The sequence below is a fragment of the Xylona heveae genome (genome assembly GCF_001619985.1).
Source record: "Xylona heveae TC161 unplaced genomic scaffold L228scaffold_2, whole genome shotgun sequence".
NCBI lineage: Eukaryota > Fungi > Ascomycota > Xylonomycetes > Xylonales > Xylonaceae > Xylona > Xylona heveae.
This window is the reverse complement of record NW_017264194.1, coordinates 1,780,473-1,800,040: the sequence shown is the minus strand read 5'-3', so window position 1 is coordinate 1,800,040 and position 19,568 is coordinate 1,780,473. Positions and strand designations below refer to the sequence as shown.

Below are 19,568 nucleotides of genomic sequence, written 5' to 3'. Positions count from 1 at the left end.
ATGTGGCATGTATGGAAACACAAAACTCATGGCTATCATGATTATCCCATTTGACGTGATATCTACTGGCGGCAGTCGCTCATAAGCTCTACACTACAAAAATTTGTTTCTCTGAGTAATACAAAGAACAAGAAATGGAAATATAAAATGCTATGCCCAAGCTTTTCAAATGACGCAGAACTCCAAAACCCCCAAAGGAATCATACACTTCATTGGACCTTCATCGGAGCAACTGCTCAATCTTAAAGCGCAGCGCCTGACACTCTTCTGACCTTTGCTCATCCATTCCACTCTGCTGAAGCGCTAGAAGTGTCTGGGAGATTGAGATAGCATGTGTATCATCGCCGAAGATAGGACCGCCGCTTCGACCGCTTTCCAAATACGATCGCTTGATCACATAGAACAAATCGTTAGCAATGTACCGTCGATTACGTCCCTGAAAAGGCGCTTCGTCGTTATAAAACATGCCCTCGAGAACAGAAAACAGAGTCTCATAAGGAACCTTGAGGTCCAAAAACGAATCGACGATCCAGCTGGACGGGCCGACACCTCGCTGAAACTCAAAAGCGTACTTTTCAAGCATTGGTAGGAGGTCAGCTAGTATGGTCAGTCTTGATCTTATATCATTGGACAAGTATGTTGGGATCTTACAAATGGGAAACGTGCTGTCAGAGAGGTTGAGCCGTAATCCAAGTCGGCGGACGCATTCTGCCACAGCTTCATAGGGTTGCGCATCGCCTTGCTCAACGGTGTTCTGATGAGTTGCAGTCACCAGATTTTGCCAAGTAGAAATGATATCAGCGGGATTTCTGTGATCTGCAGCTTGATATATCAACAGACAAATGTCGTGATAACCGGCTTGATCGGCATAGACGTTATAAAGCTGACAGCAATCACAGATTAGTGGAGGGAAAAAGTAGCGAAGGCTGAGAGAGGATACGCACATCAGTAAGACCAAGGACTTGACCGTTCAGGTCTTTCAAGATCTCTGGCCTCCGCTCAGGAGATACACGAGCATCTCCTTTCAGTCTTTGCAAGATATCATCCTGAATATTGGCGACATCAAGCAAGTCCGACACTTCGTGAAGCAAAGACTGCCGAGATTGTCTGCCAATTCCAGTTGTATATGTCGACGCGTTTGCTTTGGCTCTGCTAAGGTACTCAATTCTGGCAGCAAGATCCAGAGCAAACCCGCTTTTGGCAAGCTGAACCTGCACAGTAGCAGCATCGTAGAGCCGGTCTACACGAGCGAAATATTTCCAGAGCAGATCGGCGTGTTTCACATCATCGGGTGATTTCCGCTGAAGGTAAGTGATGATAAAGGGAGATTGCACTTCGAGTAGACGTTCGGTCCAACCCTCCGAAAAGTACCAGTCATAGAGGTCCGTCTGGAAGACTTCGTCCGTGGAGTTGTTGATCACGGTGTATGCCTCATTTCTGCGTTTAGCTGTGAGAGTGTAATGTCCATCGATCATCTCTGGGGCTTGGCTCGATGCCTTATCAACAGCGGCAATGATCTGATGGATCAGATTGTAGCATCCTTTGCGTGCGTCGAATGCTGCTTTCCGGGGATCCTGTACAAAATTAGAGGCAATTCGGTTGGAAAGAATGTGTTTTATTTACCAGTTCTGGTCGGCCATCAGCGATCCAGGCTAATGCACGGTTCCCCCTGTCAGCTTCTTGAGCCACATCAAGAACGAGTTGGATAGCGCCTTGTGAAGTCAGCAATGACCCAAATATTGTTTTCTCCAAACCTCTTACCTGCATAGAAATCCATTGCAGTGAATTGCTGCACGGCGCTCTGAAGGTGTTCCATTGAAAGGCTGGCAGCAACCTGGGTGAATAGACGCAAGCTCTCATTCAAAAGGTTCCTGCCAGTTTCCGTATTCGCTCCGGCTTCGGATGCCTTCTTCTGCTGCTCCTGCGCCTTGAAAATGACGACGTCGTCGGCACTGCAAAAGCTTCCACACCGCCGTCGCAAGGCTTCAGCCACCGTGTCCACATTAGACCCACTTGCAATATTTCTGTTCACAATGGCCTTGACCAATTCCTTTGCAAGATCCTTTCCTGCACTGGTGGAGAAAAGTCCTTCGTAAGTCATCTGACGAACTTGCTGTCGGGCACTATCGGCCAAAGAGAGGACAATCTCTTCGACGCGCTCATCGAAAAGAACAAGGACAAATGAGATGCCTTCAATGATATCAGAGATTAATACAACGAGCGAATGCAAAGCACGATGCTCGGCTTGAAGAGAAATTTCCTCCTGTTTCGTGCGAGCCTGACCAAGAGCCTCAGGACCTGCCAGCCCATCAATAAAACTCCTATTAGAGCTTAGAAACTCCTGTACTTGAGTCAAGTCCCGTTGTATTCCCTGCACCTTTGAAAGACTAATTGTGGGTTTGACTGTGAAGCCACCAGTCGGAGTAGTTGCTTCTTTCATAATGGGAGCCTTCCAAATAGATCGTACCAGCCTTGAAATGTAAAGTGCGAGGCCTTCATGTCTTGGTGAGGGTCGAACGTTGTCAATAGCAGGGACTGCCTGGTCCAAAACAGAATTTTCATTCAAGATGGGTTTTCCACCGAACTCGATGAAAGCTTTACGAGCGTACTCAAGCACCTCTGGTTCTGTAATATTGGACACTCTTGCGTCGGAAGAAATATCCAAACCTTGGCCACATGCAACAGCTAAAGCAGTGGCAATGGTTTCGCCTCTGCCATACATCCGAATGAATTTCTTCAATTCCCCTTCAAGACCTTCGTCTCCACCTCCATAGCGAATTGTAGCAGCAAAAATATCCACCAGGCGCCTGCGACGGATGGTGTGAATCCCAGTATTCGTTAGAATTGCAATTTCCGGGACAGGTTCGTCAAACTGAACGGCCAACTCATTCCCGAAACCAATTGGTGTTGAAGCTGCGGCGAAAGGCGGGGTCGTTAACCCGACGTCTTCGGCACGGCTTCCGAGATTGAGCCAAGTGCCAAATTCAGAGTATCTCGTAAGCTGGGTTGGCTCTTGCGGCCGTGCTATGCGCCCAGAGTCGGGAGACGACATAAAGAGCATGTCCGCATCAGAGAGAGGATCGCGGTCGACGAAACAGAAGAAGTATCCAGGGGCAAATCTAGCTGCGGTTCGAGTGGTCTTCAAAGTCTTGGACTGCGTATCAACGGTCACAGCCCCTGGATAGGGGGCCAAGGGGGCTGCCGCCTGCTGATACTGTTGAAATGTCACACCCATGTCCGGCGGCGGCCCCATCTCTGGCGGCGGAAATTTAACATGCTGCACTTGCATGCTTGTTGGAGCTCCCGTGGATTCCCCAGCTGACCACCCATACGATGAAGTGGCGCTCAAAAAGATGCGACAGCCGGTCGAGGTCGTAGCCATCAGGTGCAGCTTCGTGCCTTCCGTTGCCGAGATGGGGCTGATGGAAACAATTTTGGTTCCTGGAACCAGAAGCTCTGAGCGGGATACCATGTGGCCAATGTTCGAAAATATGCTTGCAAGACTGCGACTGATGACTAGATCCAAGCCGTTGTTGGGCCGCATATGAAAGGTCCGGATAGTGGAGCTGGAGGACAGGGTGTAGAGAAGATTTCTTGTGTCATCCACAACAATCTGAACAACGTGCTCCTGAAGAGCCTTCTGGCTAAAAGCGCCCAATGAGAAACTAGGAGTCAGGGCTGCGAAACCCTTGCTAGTATGGTTCACTTTAGCGCAACGATTTTTGAACCATTTTTCCTCTTGCTGATAGGTGAATTCGTAGACGTCATTGTCATCCCTTCCAGCAAAAAAAACTCTTCCTGTAGCAGGCGACGCTTCAATGACGTTGATCTCTAGCCCGCGAATTGGAACTGACATGTTTGTTTGATACAAAGCTACAGTCTTCGTTCCGGCAGGGGATGTTTGAGCGGAAACGCCAACCATGAATATCTCGGCCGTGGTAGCGACAACTAGCACATGCGTAATGCTGGGGATAAATACACCCGCCCGAGGCACACACAGTTTAACGCTGGTTATACTATTTGCCTGATCTTCGTATCCAATCAGGTCAGCGTCCGGAATGGTGTAATCCCACAGGTACAGTGCATTATCAATCGTGATCCAAGCGTGATTGATCTCGGCGAAGAGGCCCATTGTCGTTGAAACCTGCGCCTGATTGTACTGCTCGAAAATCTTATCAGGAATATCATAGATCTTGACTTTTTGAAAAGGAGCCCAGGCAGGAGATACTGGCAGATCATAGTCGGACGAAATGCCCTCTGGGAGGTATGATTAGTTGCATGACTTTTCAAACAAAACACGAAGAGACGTACGGCCGACATAACTGTCCAGCTCCGGATATCTTCTTTCCGCCGCGAGCGTATCATTTATGGTGCGAGACGCTCGATCTATCGGCTTCAAAGACTCTGCTGCACTCTTACTCGCAGCTACCAAGGGCTGCTGTGCCGGCAGGCTAGGCTTTGCCTGTCGCGCATCGTTTCCTGCGAGCGTTGATAAACCAGTCGAGGCAACGGGTCCAGGTATGGGAGCGATGGTCGGATTGAGCTTATTCAAAGCCGGTGTTGACAGAAACGCGCCCGGTAGAGGCCGTTGGGGGGTTTGCGGCTGGAAAGCCATGCTTCAACATTCGGATTGCGGTTGAAGCTAGAGGTTTGATGTCGATGAGACCTTGGAATTAACGCCTCTGACACTCGCTCGAGGCGGCGCAATCCTTTTTCGTAGCCGAAACGAACACAAGCCCTCTCAAAGCTCGAGCAGCTACTGGGAATTGCAACAAACAGATGGCCGTGGCGACAGCGGTTGAAAGGTGGACGCCAACGCGAAAAAAGAGATGGAAGATCAAGAGTAGAAATAAATCATAACCAACAGAATCCAGTAGCAACCAAAAGGTCCAACCGTAGCGGCCGCAGGTACACAGACCAACAGGGAAGTTTTGGCGAGACCTGTGAAGTACAAAGTTGCTTAGACCCCCGGCTTAGCCAGGAACAGCACCATCCCAGATCTTCCCAGTTTTGATTATCCAAACTATTCTCATCTTCAAAATCTCTTAAGAGAGACAATAGCAAATCAATTGGACTGCAAAAGCGGACCTTGTTATATTCAATCAATTCACGTTTCGATTATTTTGTTTGCTATAGAAACCAATCATGCTTTCTCGCCCATTGACCGCATGCCCGACCCTGCGAGCGGTGACTTCTCGTCCTTTGCGCTTCATGGCCACGCCTTACCTGCGTACTTATGCGACTGCGCCGAACACTCCTCAAGTGCCTCCTTTGCTAGCCAAATTTCGCACTGATCTGAAGGATGCTATGCGTGCGAAAGACACGACGCGGCTGAACGTCTTACGAGCTCTCCTCGCGGAGGTCACCAATGCGGCCAAGACTTCAAATCCCTATAAGACCGACATTCAGCTCCTCTCTCTATTACGCAAGAGAGCCGCGGCATCCAAGGCAGCTGCCCAGGATTTCCTCGAGGCTAATAGAGCTGATCTGAAAGAAAAAGAGGATGCACAGATAGCTATCCTGGAGAGCTATGCTGGCGGAATCCAGACTGTTGGTGAGGAGGAGATTCGAGCCGCCGTAAACCAAGTTATCGAAAAGCTCAAGGAAGAAGGAGCTCGAACCGATATGGGAAGCGTATTGAAGCGACTAGTTGGTCCCGGGGGCGAGCTCGACGGGAAACCAGTGGAGAAGGCGGAAGTAGCCAAAATTGTAAAGGGCACGTTAGCCTGAGGAAGCGCATTTTGCAATTAAAACGGTCGAAAGAGTCCCCTAGAGGGCCTGGACATTTTCTTCTTGCAGTGATTTATCATCCTGCATCACAAAAGGGAAGGGGGGGACAAGGAAGTCAGAGTGTGCTGACTTCAATGCTGCTGGAGAAATATATGGCATTAGGAATATCCGAACCAATACTGCTCTAAAATCATTAAGAGAGAATACCGAAACCCCGCTAAAACCCATTTACTTCAAGATTTATCGATCCCTATTCTATCGACCCAACTCCGTATTTTATGCGCTCTATGCCATGACCAAGACATCAAATTCGACAATGCTCAGGATATATCATGAACCGAAAAAAGAACTAGAGAGCAAATGCAGTCGCAGTGGATAGTGGCTGCGAAGCCGAAGCTCAGTGGAAAAATCCAAACACGATTGCTTTTTGAGACGGATTCTCCTGGCGCACAAGAGCTTGCTCGAGCATGACCGACAAGTGCGCAGTCCGCACAAGGAGTTCTAAGAATGATGAGGTCAGCCTACTAAGGATCGACACACAAGTGTGGCTATTTCCTTTCACTCACCTTCAAACTCAATGGTGTATGTGACAGGTATCTCTTCATCCTGATGGCCCAATAGGGGTTGAGAGCGCTCCGTACTTTCCTGTACCTTAAGTCTAATACCAACGTGCTTCTTTCTATCAATCCATAGGATGCGCTCATCGGCCTTTTTGCGGGATTTTCGTTTCTCTTCTTCGGCAGTCAAGGCTGCCTGTTTGGCAAGCCAATCTCGTCGCAACCGGACTACGCTGTCTGTGACCTCCACAAAGTTGAGAAAAATACTAGAAGGCTGACCGGCCTTGACAAGCAGCGTCTTGGTGCAGAGTTGCGTAAAATATTCATCGGCATCGAGGCTGACGGTTTGCGAAACGAGCTCTCCTTTACCCGACGGTTGACGAATCACCAAGGGAGGGAAGGCCGTGCTGGTGCCTGGATGGCCGGGGACATCAACAGCCGGATGCCGAGCGCGTGTTCGCTCTATTTCAGGCTGTTTTGGACGGAATCGCGAATACAGCCCCGTGAGCTTGGCCAATCGACCAGCATCTGCCTTGCCGTAGTAGACATGGCTTTCTTGACCTGCCTTGACATTGAAGCCATTGCTGTCGAGATAATCACATGGAAGTGAGGGCTCCTCAAGCTTTTTTGCCGGATGGTAGCATTCTAGCACGAGTGAATGGCCTCGCAACGATGCAGCCAAGACTAGACGATGATAGACGATGCTCAGCACAAGGTCATAGAAACGTCGAGAGATTGCGGCGAGCGGCAGTAGTGAACGTGTAGGGAAAGTTGCCAGGATCTGAATAAGTATCTGCCCGAAATTGGCAAATGTGCCCGCCCGTCAGCAATCCTTCAGCTAGCAATACTCCGCGTTCTTTCTCATTGCGGGTGCTGGACAGCGGATTCCCCAATGGAAACATTGGTAAGACACGTATGGGGAAGGAATGACCCACCTCCGTCGGAAGTGCGTAGAGCCCCACTGTGGCTGGGGCGCCGGCGTCTGTCATGAGCATGTCCATGTCCATGTTCATGAGGTTTTGCAAGTTTTTAGCAGCAGAACAAAAATCAATTCATCATGAGCGAACTACCATTCTATTTTATAAAATAAAAGAAATAGGGGAGAATTAAATTTCCGCAAATAGACGCAAGCATTAGCAAAGATAAGCTGATCTTAAGGTTCATAAGCTGATCTTTTTTGATTCCGAACGGAAATTTCTCGGAAGGAATCGCCGTGCGGGAAAAAAAGAAGACTGGAAAGGACAAGACCCGGAATATCCTCGTGCCAGACCCAGTCAAGCAAATAGGCGGTTACAGACATAATCCGGGGATACCAATCAATACCTTTGTATAGCTTGCTTGAAGACAAAGATCAAAGTATCCCAATGGTCTCCTACGTCAAGTTGCAGAAGAAGCTCTCTCTGGCCGGCCTTCATCTCGGCCCGTTCCTTCATGGCTTGCTCTATCGGGTACGTTTGCATAGTTAACTTGCATTAGTTAGACCTAACAATTTATGCCTCGTCAAAATGGAATAAAATCTGGATAGACCTGAATTGATGATGATTGACCTCATTCTCTCTCCACCCCACGTTGATGTTTGCGGGCGGCGGATTGACTGCTCTTTTTGTGTCGCTCCCTACCTACCCAAACTATCGCGGATACAGCTGGTATAGAACATTGGAGCTGCCCTTATCAACCTAGCCCACAATCCTCCGTAAAATCTGGGGAAATTTACCTAGTGTAGTGATATTTCCCCACCCTTCGGTCACACTTTGAACCGATTTATGACAAGCCCCACGTTAACAGATTCCGGGGTTGAGTGAGGAGAACGTCCCCGCTGCTTGGACGGACTTCATACAAATTGCGCTTTAATCGCGTCTCTAGAGTAGTTGATTGATCTCTGCGGTCTAATTGCTTTTTTAACCGTGTCCATACCTCACGTAAATAGCGCAAAACTCGTTTCACATCCATTGCACACTATGCCTGATGCTGTACTGGACGATATTTCTCATCGGCGATACAATCCGTTGAGAGGGAGTTGGATCTTGGTCTCGCCGCACCGGACAAAGCGTCCCTGGCAGTAAGTACATGGGATGGCTTCATCACATGAAATATGCGACGACAACTCACCGTGCGAAAAATAATCTAGGGGCCAACAAGAAGCTGCATCAAAGACAACGCTGCCTCTATATGACTCTTCAGTATGCGACAACTGAAATTATATCCATGAGGAATAAGACAATTGATTTGCTCACCCATTGTCTCTTTAGTGCTATCTATGTCCTGGAAACAAGCGCGCACAAGGGGATGTGAATCCGAAATATGAAAGCACATTTGTCTTCGTCAATGATTACAGCGCAGTCAAAGAAGAACAAGCTGAATACCACCCGGAGAATGTGGATAAAGGTATGTCTTGCTCCCGGAGACCGCTTGCTTGGTTTTGCACACTTATTTTGAATGTACGACCATTAATTGACCAATGCTTATGAATAGTGGAATCGACACTCCTTCGAGTTGAGCCTGTGACGGGAAAATGCTACGTTATTACCTTTTCGCCAGCGCACAATCTCACGCTTGCCGACCTCAAGCCGGTCGAAATAATACCCGTGATACAGACGTGGACGAAGCTCTATGCGGCGCACATCTCACCCAACTCTCCACTTGCCGCGGTTGCTGGGCCCACCTCCCTGCCACCACAAACACACGATGGCGATCTCGCCGCTCCCAATGCCCAGTACCGCTACATGCAAATCTTTGAGAACAAAGGCGCCGCCATGGGCTGCTCGAATCCGCATCCACACGGACAGGTTTGGGTCACCACCGGTCTCCCAGAAGAGCCTGGCCTGGAATTGGTACAATTGCAAAAATATCGCAAGGAGAATAACGGTCAACATATGCTCAGAGACTATGCGCAGCTAGAGTCTAGAAAGAAGGAGCGAATCGTATTTGAGAATGGCACATTCCTGGCATTGTGTCCATGGTGGGCAGTCTGGCCATTTGAAGTCATGATTTTGAGCAAAGAGCACAAGAGATGCCTGCTAGACCTCGACGAGCAAGAAAGACAAGATCTGGCCGAGGCTATCTCGGAAGTCACTCGGAGATACGATAATCTCTTTGAAACACATTTCCCGTACAGTGAGTATCGCAGAATTCAAAGGAAATACATATACAGAGAATGGGCGGTCCTAATTAATTCATCAGGCATGGGTATTCACCAGGCGCCATTAGATGGCACCGTAGAGGAGATTGAATCTAGCCACTTCCACATGCATTTCTACCCGCCCCTCCTGCGGAGCGCCACTGTTAGGAAGTTTCTCGTTGGGTAAGAATTTGTTCTTCAACATAAATTGGTCTCGATAGTCATCCACTGACTGTGACACCCTCAGATACGAAATGATGGCCGAACCCCAGCGCGACATCACACCCGAACAAGCAGCTGCAAGGTTACGCAACGCAGGTGGTGCGCTTTACAGATCAAAGCTGGAGTGAAACGAGAGAATGAGAGCGGTCTGGATTGTACTAGAGCAGGGTCTGGCCTTTATATGATTGAGATGTCGTCCATAGTTGATGTTGGTGTCAGAGGTTAGAAGATAGCGCAGGTAACATTTAATTGAATGACTATGGTTTGTCTGGTTGCTTGAACGGACTGATCTGCAGGCCTATTTGAGTTTTATTCTCCTCTCCAATAAATTTACTACTGCACATAATAGCTCCACTGAGAAACCATCCAGAGCAAGGTGCCAGTGCTAACAAATGCGGGTCCTGCGAGACCCTTGCCCCATTTCGCAGTACCGTAGACAAGCCACTCACTGCTAAAATGACCGAGAGCCACTCCGAAGGTCCACAAGGCGAGTTGATAGACTTGGGGATTGTCTATGTTATATGCCGCCCACAGACGGATGATGCTAGAAAGGAACGTCCATGTACCAAACGTACGAGCAGAAAGCGGCGTCACTGGACTTTTTGAGCCAGTTTTTGGCGATCCTTCGTAGACCTTTTGTGTGTAATTGAGTGTAAGATAGGTTTGGACACTATTAGCGACGGATACGACCGAGATCTGTGAGCAGTTTCGTTGTCAGTTCGCAAACTTCCAGGCAATTAAAGCTCCAATGGTGAAGTACCAGCAGAAGCCATTTCGGCAAGAGGCCAGTATGTGGAGGCAGATAGGCCGACATGCTTGATTAGGAGAACTAAGAGAGTTGCACCAAAGAGAAATGCTGAAGGAGAAAATGCAAAATATGCTTCTAAGCTACAATGATGATTGTTGGTGAGCTTTCAATCGCCCGATATTAATCCAAACATCCCATCAGGCGAAATTTATGCACATAAGTTCACAAATTGTGCACATCTTATGAAATCTCTGTAACTTTGTCCGTCGCTAAGCTGCTCCTTTCCCCAGACAATAGACCCCAACATTTCCAACGAGTCAACAGCGAATCCGCACCCCGCCATCATGGCTTGCACATTGACGACTATTCTTGCCGGAGTTGGTGGCTTATACCTCCTTGCAAAGGTTGTGAGCTATGCTAGAGCTCTATTAAGTTTGTTTGTGCTGAGCGGCACCTCGGTAAGCACCCAGTGTCTTTGATCAAAGCTTCCATGTGCCTAATTATTCCTGGTCAGCTCCGTAAATTCGGTAGAAAGGGCTCATGGGCCATTGTCACCGGTGCTTCCGACGGTATTGGCAAAGAGTATGCCATCCAGTTGGCCCAGAAGGGCTTCAACATTGTTCTTATTTCTCGGACCCAGTCCAAGCTTGAAGCTCTCGCGCAGGAGATCCAGACCAAATATGCCGGCTCAGCCATTCAGACAAAGATCTTAACCATGGACTTTACGAAGAATCTCGACGAGGATTATTCGAAGCTAAAGGCATTGGTGGATGGCCTTGATGTTGCTGTTCTCGTCAACAATGTCGGCAAAAGCCACGAAATGCCTGTGCCTTTCATCTTGACTCCCAAACAAGAATTGAACGATATCATTGCGGTCAATTGCATTGGTACTCTACGCGTAACCCAGATTGTTGCCCCTGGAATGGCACAACGTGGACGGGGACTTATTCTGACCATGGGTTCCTTTGGTGGTCTCCTGCCAACTCCTCTGCTTGCGACCTACTCTGGCAGCAAGGCGTTCTTGCAGCAATGGTCAACCGCTCTAGGCGCCGAACTGAAACCGCATGGTGTTCAGGTTGAGCTTGTCATCAGCTATCTTGTTACTTCCGCTATGTCTAAGATTCGCCGACCGAGCTTGGCAATTCCGAATCCGAGAAACTTCGTCAAGACGACACTGGCGAAGATTGGAAGAAGCGGGGGTGCTCAAGGAATTGCTTACACTTCAACCCCTTACTGGAGCCATGGTTTGATGCACTGGGCTCTGTCAACATTTGTGGGAACTATGAACCACGTTGCTCTTGGCCAGAACAAAGCTATGCACGAGAGCATTCGCAAGCGGGCCCTGAAAAAGCAAGAGCGCGAGGCTAAGAAAGCTTTGTGAATTGCTTTACCTTGACCCATCCATGCACGCATTTACAAGCTCAATACTAGATATAGTATTCTATAAGATGGACAGAGCTTAATAGATTGTCCGACCGCCTACACATGCGAGCAAGGCCAGAGAACCTCGAAATGCTACAGATTCGGCAGACGACGAAGTAGATCACGGCATGTAACGTGTCAATGACCATGCATAAATTTAGAGTCACAAATTATTAAATAACAAAGTCAAATAGATCAAATAAATTGCTTTGTCAAAGTGCTTCTTTGAAATATGCGTTTTGCTTTACCACTACACCTCCTCGGACCCTCGCTACTATCGCGGGGTGTTCGATTAGCTTTGAAGCCATCGGCGCCGACTTTCACCGATGGAGGTGGTTCCCCCAGGCCCAAGCTCTCCAGCATTCCATCTTTTCTACCCCATGCACAAACAACAATCCCACAGTAAGTGTGTCCCGCTGCGAACAAGTTGATACTTGTCAGCATGGCGTCCGTGGCAATTGTTAGGCCACGAGTTTTTATGGATATACAAATCGGCACCGAACCTGCAGGACGACTAGTCATCGAGCTCTTTGTCGACAAAGCTCCCAAGACATGTGAGAAGTAAGCTTGCTTCAAATGACCAGAACGTCATACATTCTTTCGGTGATCTCAATTATATGACAGCTAATTGTGTATTGTGTCTCTAGCTTCCGTGCGTTATGCACCAGCTCGAACCCGCCACTGTCGTATCGGCTCTCACCGTTTCACCGAATCATCGATGAATTTATGATCCAGGGCGGGGATATAACAAAGGGAGATGGCACCGGTGGTCAATCAATATATAGCGGTGAATTCGAGGATGAGAATATTGGATGGCGCGAGATTGACCGCGAGGGTCTCATATGCATGGCCAACCGCGGCAAAAATACAAATACCAGTCAGTAAGTATACTATTTTTGGTGGGAGCTTTTTTGGACATCACGATTCACCTTCAGCGGGCATGACTTGCAACCCAGCTCAAAATGGCCTCTCTATTGAATCTCATAAGGTGCTAACGTATTCACTTTGCAATTCACAGATTCTTCATAACACTAGTACCGTGCCCTCACCTGAATACGAAGCATACTGTCTTCGGGCAACTTGTGGCCGGCCAGCAAACTCTTGAGCGCATGGCCAAAGTTTCTGTCGACAAGAACGACAGACCATATGAGGATGTTTTGGTAGCAAGTTGTGGAGAATTGGAACGACGCACGAAGGGCAATATTGCCTCTGCACCGGCCCCCAGCCGAGCATCTGCTCAAGAAGACCAAATGGACACAGGCACAGAAAAGGAAGAGCTCCGTCGTGGGCGAAAGCGGCGCAGACGGACACCATCGCGGTCGCCTTCACGCAGCTCTCCGGGGTCTGGGTCTCAAACACCGCCTCGCCGTGATAGACATCGTCATCACCACTCCGAGAGCCACCACAATGGCCATAGACAAACCCACGAACAAGAACGCGGGAATCAAAATTCGGGGTCCAATTCCCGTTCTTCATCTCCTTCTCGTACTATATCTAAACAGGACGAGGACAAGACACACGAATCACGCCGCCGAAGCGACGACGCCCTGGATTCAACATTGCGCGGTCGACCTCGTCAACGCTCCTCATCCGCACTCATTCAGGCCGAAACGACAGATGTATCATCCACATTCGTTCCGTCAGGCCGAGAAACATCAGTCCCTGATCAGGGTAGCAGCCGCAGTCCTTCAAAACTCTCTCCCATTCATGCCCGCAGTTTAAAACTAGCACAAGAAGGGCAAAAAGGAGCAGGAGACCGGACTTATAATCGCAGCTCAAAACGCGACCACCACCATCGATCCTCCCGCGCTAAAGAAAAGCTTTTACATAAACACGACAGCGATCGCGACCGCGAGCGCAGGCACGAACGTTACCGCGTTCGCAGTGCTCGTCGCCGCAGCTCTTCACCTTCGCGCTCACGCTCTCCACGCTCTTCGTCTCGCTCGCCTCATCTCCGACGCCGCGGCTCTCGGTCCCGCGGTCGCCACGGCCGTCGACGACGACATTTTGACGAACACGAATTCGAGCGAGAACGGCTAGACGAAGAACTCCTCCACCATGAAGAAAGTCTGCGTGAGCGTGGTGAAGCTGCCGAGGGCCGCTACGAGGGCGTTATCGAGCGCGAATATGATGATCATGGTGGGAATGAAGATGAGCAGATGCCGGACGCTGAGAGCACTGGACGGCCCGATGAAAGGCACAACTACAATGACGCACGAGACTATCCTCGAGGACCTCGAGACCCTCAAGGAGGCCGTAGCCGATATCATGATCGATGGTTCGGTAATAATACTACCGGCCGCTCAGGTGGCAGTGGTAATTATGCCAGGGCAAGTGATGGCGGCAGGTTATCTGGCCCAGCGATGACTCCTGCAGGATCAACATCTGGGGAAATCAAATTCAAGGGAAGAGGAAGTATGAAGTATCGCGAGCGAAGGTGGTAAAAGTGGTTGTTATCATGATTATAGTGCGGGTTTCTGCTCAAAAAGTTCGCTTTCTCTCCTTTACTACGGGTCTCAGGAAACACCCATTTTCACTTGCACTTTCACCCAAAACCCTTGCTCACACGGCGTACTCTTCTGAAAACTATTGCTTGATGATTCCATATTGGCGGATATGATAAAGAGTTGATTGGTTCGATCTTGCTACATTTCACAAGACAAATTGGGCGGCTTGTGTACTTCGATTTTCATAAGTTTCACAAGGATGGATAATTAAGGGATTGAAACGGAAGCCAATTGATAGGGTTCTGCCGCTGCAAATGGTATATTCCTACGAAGAAAGGGGGAAATTGCAACGCTGAAATACCGCTGATGATGCGTTTGCGTTTATCCAAGAAATGGCAAGGCTTTTTCCAAGAAAGATGATATGTTAAAAAGAGGTGAGATCATGCAGGGCGTGAGGGGTAATGATGTGGTGTTATAACAAAAGTTCTGCTGTTTTGCGGGCAACGCTCGAAGCTTCCCATCATCGCAATGGCACCCCGGGACGTTGGAAATTCAGTTGATATCCAACCGAGCAATGTCTTCTTCAACTGACAGTAAACCCAAAGCGTAATGTAATCTCGCCTGAGAATTGACTGTGACGAATCTTCTGTCAAGATTATTCAATTGCGCATGGACATCTCCAGCTTTCGCTTCATCTCCAGTGGACCTGGCAGAATGATCAGACTGGGCAGCATTCTGTGGCACGCGATTGGCGGCCACTCGAGTCTCGTCCATGAGGGGATCAGTTCGGCGGTGATACGGCGGGCCACGACCGGCTTCGGCAGCTCGTACCCATGCAGCTTCACAGCCGGCGGCAATGGCGGCCGATGATCTCCAGCCTGTGCGGCGTGTGACGTCCATGAGTCGGGCAATTACCCAATTTCGTTGAGCGGGATCGATGTATTGAATACCACCAAAGAAGAGTGGAAGGGAGATCTCGACGAGCGCAGCGCCGAGCGATGGATTCAAAGGCTGTGAGGGTGGAGTTGGCCGTATACCGGCGGCAATACGGCCAATGAGGTTTGCGAGCTGGGCTGTGTCGCGAGCTGCGATCCCAGCGGCTACCATGGCAGCGGGTGGCATGCTCGGTTGAACCCGCGCAGCAATGATGCGCGCAGTGTAGAAGAGAGCCCACATGCATGCCATCGAGTAGGTGCGATAGTAGATCGCAGGGCCAAAAGGCGTAGATGTAGGTTGCATATATTCGGGTGAGAGAGGTTGATATTCTGATCCAAGAGACTCTTCGAAAGTGTTTATCGCATCGTTTATTTGACTCCACTCCTCTTCCGCCTCTACAGTAGCCGCCTCTAGCTCGATGTCGTCAACTGTAGAAATGTGGTGCGGGCGGCTCGAAGCACCGCTATTTGGGAGACTGCTGGTTGTATCTGTAGTGGAAGTTCCGTGTGGTAGCGTAGTTGATGATGAGGACGACGATGAGGATGTGCGAGGATTTAATGTTGTAGCTGTAAATGCACTAGGCATGTCTGGAGGCCCCTCACTAGGTACCATTCCATACATCGATGGCATTTTGATTCCCATCGGAGGGGGTCCGCCTGGCCCAGCGGAGGAAGCGCCCGATGGAAATCCCTGTGGAGGGGCAGTAGAGGGATTAGGTCCAGTCAAGGGCCTCTTTCTAACGGATTGCGTGTCCTCGGCCCCTTGAGAATCCATGGGATTCTGCTGAGCAGTGTTCTGCGAGCGTAATGGATTTTGATTTGTTGCCGCAGCATTGGTAGGCCCAGCTTGGAATTTTTTTGGCGGTCTCCAAACACCCCCGTTCGCTTTTATCACCCTCCTTTTCCGCCGAAGGTCATTGCATGCAAAGGTGGCTATGCGACCTAAGAGTAAAACCAAATGGTCAACAGTGCCGTACACAGCGTTCAGCCTGCCGATAGGGGCTCGTGGAGTACAGTCCGCCCAACGGTCGTAGTCCAGTCTGCACACAGTTAATGATGCTTTAGTCGTCGTTTCAGTCAATGGCATTTGGACTTACAGTAGAGCATTGCCGCTCAACACGCTTTGATAGACATCTTGCTTGCAATACCACCAAAAGAGATCCTGTTGGGTCTTGAAATTCTCAATATCTTGAGGACTCAGTGGCGGCTTAGGCGCACCCGCGACGCCTCCAAGCTCGCCGTCTATGACGCGTCCATAATAGTCATAACGAAACTGTCGGCCCATAAGCTTGCTAATAAGCTTCTCATCTATATCATCCTCTGGCCGAAAAGCGTTTGCGAGCGGGTTAAGCCCCATCATGTGAAGGTTTGACAGTGAGGTTGGATCACCGGCAAAATAAGCATCCTGCGCTTGTTTAATCGTTGCTGCTGCTTCGCGCTTCATTCCACGCAGTCTTTTAGATTTTTCAGCTAGATTTAGCTCCGCAATGAGCTGTTTCGCACCCGAAAGGTGGCTATTCCACTTTGTATGTTCAGCTGTCATGACCTCATAAAAACCAAGGAGTAATGTTGCAGCCAGAGTTGCAATTTCCAGCCGTTGAGAGTGACTCGCGACGCATCGTCCCACTCTGCGCAATGCATAGTGATAATGCTTTAAGGAGGGCGTAGATGACGTGTTTTGAAGCCGAGAAATGTGTAAACTTGCCAGTGCGAGCATAGCATGTAAAAGCGCTTGGTGATGGAGGGCCATAACAGGGAGAACATAGGTCCAAAGGCTCTGTTGAGCATGGGGAACTGGTGCACCAGTGAGAATCACTGATGGATTCATCGGATGTCTCTCGAATATGGACAGGCTTGGGCCCGTAGCCGTAATAAAATGACAAAAAATTCTAGCCGTTTTCGGATCCAGCAGCGGCGTTGCGATCATTGACGGGCGGTAGGTGGAAAGAATGTTAGGTTCATTCAGAAAGGAGGTGAACGAACGCATCAGCTTTTCATCCTGGGTTGCATGAAGCGCACGAATAAGACCTGTATTTTGGTCCTCTACCGCAACTTCGCTGTCTGTCTGCATGACATCGTCCTCGCCTAAATCGTCCGTTTCAATATCCGAATACTTTTCTTCTTCTTTATACCCCAAGAAGTATCCGCCAATATCTGCGGAATCTGCTTTGATGGGGGGGTCTCCGCTGTGCGGCATTTTCAAATGTTGGTCGAGTGGTGTCCCTAACGGCACTGAAGGAACTGCTTCGATTGACAGGTTAGTATGACGAACGAGTTGAAAATATGCGCAACTAATGGAGCAGAAACAACACGAGCCGACAACACTATAGTCCAATTATCTGAGGGAGAAGCCGAGTCGAAGCACTTTCATACATTGGGGTTCGGCAAGTGACAACATGGACAACCCATTTTTTTCTGGGGCTCACTTACCATTGTGAGATCCTGTGCCGATGACTTGAGAGGGCCCAGATTGCCAAGCCTCCTCAGTCGTTGAAGGCCATTGAGTAGTCCCTGAACCTTCGACTTCATGGCTCGTTGCTGTTCTCCAGGATGGTGACGGTTGATACTCTGCCACCGAAGCACCCTGAAGGTTGCCGGCAACCTCAACTGCTGTTTCGATTCCGGGTGAATTTCCAACCCCTGGCACAAATTGTGAAAAAGATGCCGGGTGGGCTTGGCTAACGAGCTCGGTGTAATCCCCCGATGACGGCTCTGCAGGATATATTGCGTCTCGACCTAAGAGGAATGACGATGGCATGTGGCTGGCCAACTGTTGGAATTCTGCCGGCGCTCTTGCATGAAAAAAAGGCGATGTTTGTGCCTGCAAATTCTCTGGGACGGCGGGAATGCTGTCATTTCGTGAATGGGTGGGCGCAGGAAACGATACAGGTGCACTTTGAAGCGCTGCGAGGGAAGAGAACGTTGAGAGATGCGGATCGTACTGAGGGACGGGCCGCGGAGCAATTGCGGGAAGAGGATTCGTCGGAGCAGTTGTCGGTTGACCGCGAGAATGACCAGCATTGGATGAACTCGAGGTTGAAGATCGATCCAGCCGGGGAAGGTTGAGTGAGTTACTTTGATAAGCATTTCCTGGTGTCCGTATTGCACTCAATGGATCTTTGAAAATTACTCGAGGATTGTAGCCTTCACAAGACCGTTTGGACTTGATGCAATTCTTGCAAGTAGGCCTCTCCTCCCCACATTTTATACGACGTTTGCGACACGCTACAATTGGTCAGTGAGCTCGCGCGAATCTCGAATTATTAGATTGGGCGAAACTTACTTAAACATCCAGTTTTCGTTCGCTTTCGTGACGCTTTGGGATTTGGAAGCGATTCCGCGTCCCGGTTCGGAGGAGAAGGCTCCGCCTTTGCTTGAGGAGAGGACTCCTCGTCCTCCTTCAACCCAGTCGCCTCCGGAGCTGTGGATCTTGCAATCTCCGGCATCGTCTCTGCAATAGATGTTTAGGAGTCACCACAACCTTAAACATGAGTAGTATATCGAATGAAGCCCGATTGCAATTGAGATGACTAGACGTCACTGGAGCATTGGGCAGGGTGCCCTGTGAGAAATCACTTGTCGACCATATATTCGGCCAGCAAGGTGGGAACAGATCTTGCAGTTGACCCATTCAGATCGGCTCCTGCTGTCATTTAAGAATGGACCGTCCCCACGTTTAAGAGCAGTAACAATGGGAATTTAGATAATAAAGTATCCGCTCTCTGATCTATGCTGCGCGGCCCGTGCTCGTTCGGACGCTACGGTTCGGCCTTGGTGGTTCTAAACTGTTATCCCCGCTAAGTTTAGTGGGATCAAGCCGTTGAAAGACGACCCTTAGCCTGCACCTCTTCAGGTAACTTTAGTGCAACCGGCGGGTTGTGACGGCAGGAAGCTTGAGAGAGCGTTAGTGTACAATAGTAGGGTTAGCCAAGTACAGTACGTACGGAGTAGATGAAAAAGCCCCCAACGGGGGCAAGGGGCTCCGCCTTCTGCAGCGAATTGCAGCAACTACCGTATCGTAAATCCATGAGGAAAAGGGGGGCAAAAGAGTCTTGTCAACTCACCTACTCGGGACGTCCGAAGTCGACACAATGGTGCACGAGCGACCATGAGATAATAATTTAGGTCAGAGTAGTACCACTGGAGTGGAGAGTGTGCGCAAAATCGGGCTGACTGCAGCCATCTCAAGAGTTGTTCCCGATAATCATCCCCTGGCCCTGGCATCTTCCGTAATATTAGTGTCATGACGATCTTGACTGAAGAGCCGGGAGAACATGACCAATTCCTCACCCCCAAAAAACAGACTCCAGTCATTCCTGACTAGTAGCCAGTCCGTTCAATACTCCGTATACGGAGCCAGAATCGCATGAGATTACCCACCCACTGTAA

General features: G+C 49.5%; 8 protein-coding genes across 8 annotated transcripts; 4 read left to right on the top strand and 4 right to left on the bottom strand.

Annotated features, from left to right (window-relative positions):
• Positions 1–29: 29 nt before the first annotated feature.
• L228DRAFT_244209 (non-repetitive nucleoporin) lies at positions 30–4,813 on the bottom strand. Its single transcript, XM_018331866.1, has 6 exons — positions 4,312–4,813; positions 1,762–4,257; positions 1,624–1,712; positions 945–1,574; positions 652–883; positions 30–597 (listed from the first exon to the last, which is right to left on the bottom strand). Exons 1-6 carry the CDS (start codon positions 4,613–4,615, stop codon positions 221–223), a joined length of 4,128 nt encoding a protein of 1,375 aa, XP_018190937.1. The 5' UTR covers positions 4,616–4,813; the 3' UTR covers positions 30–220.
• Positions 4,814–5,145: 332 nt separating this feature from the next.
• L228DRAFT_265849 (GatB/YqeY domain-containing protein) lies at positions 5,146–5,730 on the top strand (the record flags this gene model as incomplete). Its single annotated transcript, XM_018334772.1, has 1 exon — positions 5,146–5,730. The coding sequence occupies one exon, from the start codon at positions 5,146–5,148 to the stop codon at positions 5,728–5,730; it is 585 nt and encodes a 194-aa protein (XP_018190936.1).
• Positions 5,731–6,127: 397 nt separating this feature from the next.
• On the bottom strand, positions 6,128–7,294 carry L228DRAFT_236484 (hypothetical protein; the record flags this gene model as incomplete). The annotated part of the gene is made up of 3 exons (XM_018330834.1): positions 6,128–6,231; positions 6,297–7,080; positions 7,223–7,294. 3 exons carry the CDS (start codon positions 7,292–7,294, stop codon positions 6,128–6,130), a joined length of 960 nt encoding a protein of 319 aa, XP_018190935.1.
• Positions 7,295–7,873: 579 nt separating this feature from the next.
• L228DRAFT_244205 (galactose-1-phosphate uridylyltransferase) lies at positions 7,874–10,005 on the top strand. The gene is made up of 6 exons (XM_018331865.1): positions 7,874–8,346; positions 8,416–8,467; positions 8,537–8,672; positions 8,760–9,401; positions 9,468–9,588; positions 9,653–10,005. The coding sequence occupies exons 1-6, from the start codon at positions 8,246–8,248 to the stop codon at positions 9,753–9,755; spliced, it is 1,155 nt and encodes a 384-aa protein (XP_018190934.1). The 5' UTR covers positions 7,874–8,245; the 3' UTR covers positions 9,756–10,005.
• Positions 9,666–10,539, bottom strand: L228DRAFT_217736 (ergosterol 28). Its single transcript, XM_018330164.1, has 2 exons — positions 10,388–10,539; positions 9,666–10,323 (listed from the first exon to the last, which is right to left on the bottom strand). Exons 1-2 carry the CDS (start codon positions 10,439–10,441, stop codon positions 9,961–9,963), a joined length of 417 nt encoding a protein of 138 aa, XP_018190933.1. The 5' UTR covers positions 10,442–10,539; the 3' UTR covers positions 9,666–9,960.
• Positions 10,540–10,670: 131 nt separating this feature from the next.
• Positions 10,671–11,985, top strand: L228DRAFT_280618 (estradiol 17-beta-dehydrogenase-like protein 12-b). Its single transcript, XM_018335801.1, has 2 exons — positions 10,671–10,833; positions 10,890–11,985. The coding sequence occupies exons 1-2, from the start codon at positions 10,720–10,722 to the stop codon at positions 11,754–11,756; spliced, it is 981 nt and encodes a 326-aa protein (XP_018190932.1). The 5' UTR covers positions 10,671–10,719; the 3' UTR covers positions 11,757–11,985.
• Positions 11,986–12,002: 17 nt separating this feature from the next.
• Positions 12,003–14,519, top strand: L228DRAFT_75370 (hypothetical protein). The gene is made up of 3 exons (XM_018336833.1): positions 12,003–12,358; positions 12,445–12,678; positions 12,816–14,519. The coding sequence occupies exons 1-3, from the start codon at positions 12,240–12,242 to the stop codon at positions 14,239–14,241; spliced, it is 1,779 nt and encodes a 592-aa protein (XP_018190931.1). The 5' UTR covers positions 12,003–12,239; the 3' UTR covers positions 14,242–14,519.
• L228DRAFT_75322 (hypothetical protein) lies at positions 14,519–18,808 on the bottom strand. Its single transcript, XM_018336832.1, has 4 exons — positions 18,463–18,808; positions 17,610–18,404; positions 16,277–17,423; positions 14,519–16,219 (listed from the first exon to the last, which is right to left on the bottom strand). Exons 1-4 carry the CDS (start codon positions 18,623–18,625, stop codon positions 14,797–14,799), a joined length of 3,528 nt encoding a protein of 1,175 aa, XP_018190930.1. The 5' UTR covers positions 18,626–18,808; the 3' UTR covers positions 14,519–14,796.
• Positions 18,809–19,568: the final 760 nt, after the last annotated feature.

Coding starts and splice junctions, on each gene's coding strand:
- L228DRAFT_244205 (XM_018331865.1), top strand. CDS start 8,246: ATGCCTGATGCTGTACTGGACGATATTTCTCATCGGCGATACAATCCG. Junction 8,673..8,759: donor CCCGGAGAATGTGGATAAAG/GTATGTCTTGCT, acceptor GCTTATGAATAG/TGGAATCGACACTCCTTCGA. Junction 9,402..9,467: donor TGAAACACATTTCCCGTACA/GTGAGTATCGCA, acceptor TTAATTCATCAG/GCATGGGTATTCACCAGGCG.
- L228DRAFT_75322 (XM_018336832.1), bottom strand. CDS start 18,625: ATGCCGGAGATTGCAAGATCCACAGCTCCGGAGGCGACTGGGTTGAAG. Junction 17,424..17,609: donor CGGCACAGGATCTCACAATG/GTAAGTGAGCCC, acceptor TGTCAATCGAAG/CAGTTCCTTCAGTGCCGTTA. Junction 16,220..16,276: donor TTGAGCGGCAATGCTCTACT/GTAAGTCCAAAT, acceptor AACTGTGTGCAG/ACTGGACTACGACCGTTGGG.
- L228DRAFT_280618 (XM_018335801.1), top strand. CDS start 10,720: ATGGCTTGCACATTGACGACTATTCTTGCCGGAGTTGGTGGCTTATAC. Junction 10,834..10,889: donor TTGTGCTGAGCGGCACCTCG/GTAAGCACCCAG, acceptor ATTCCTGGTCAG/CTCCGTAAATTCGGTAGAAA.
- L228DRAFT_244209 (XM_018331866.1), bottom strand. CDS start 4,615: ATGGCTTTCCAGCCGCAAACCCCCCAACGGCCTCTACCGGGCGCGTTT. Junction 1,575..1,623: donor CTGATGGCCGACCAGAACTG/GTAAATAAAACA, acceptor AATTTTGTACAG/GATCCCCGGAAAGCAGCATT. Junction 884..944: donor AAGTCCTTGGTCTTACTGAT/GTGCGTATCCTC, acceptor GATTGCTGTCAG/CTTTATAACGTCTATGCCGA.
- L228DRAFT_75370 (XM_018336833.1), top strand. CDS start 12,240: ATGGCGTCCGTGGCAATTGTTAGGCCACGAGTTTTTATGGATATACAA. Junction 12,359..12,444: donor GCTCCCAAGACATGTGAGAA/GTAAGCTTGCTT, acceptor TTGTGTCTCTAG/CTTCCGTGCGTTATGCACCA. Junction 12,679..12,815: donor AAAAATACAAATACCAGTCA/GTAAGTATACTA, acceptor TGCAATTCACAG/ATTCTTCATAACACTAGTAC.
- L228DRAFT_217736 (XM_018330164.1), bottom strand. CDS start 10,441: ATGTCGGCCTATCTGCCTCCACATACTGGCCTCTTGCCGAAATGGCTT. Junction 10,324..10,387: donor TGCCGAAATGGCTTCTGCTG/GTACTTCACCAT, acceptor AACTGCTCACAG/ATCTCGGTCGTATCCGTCGC.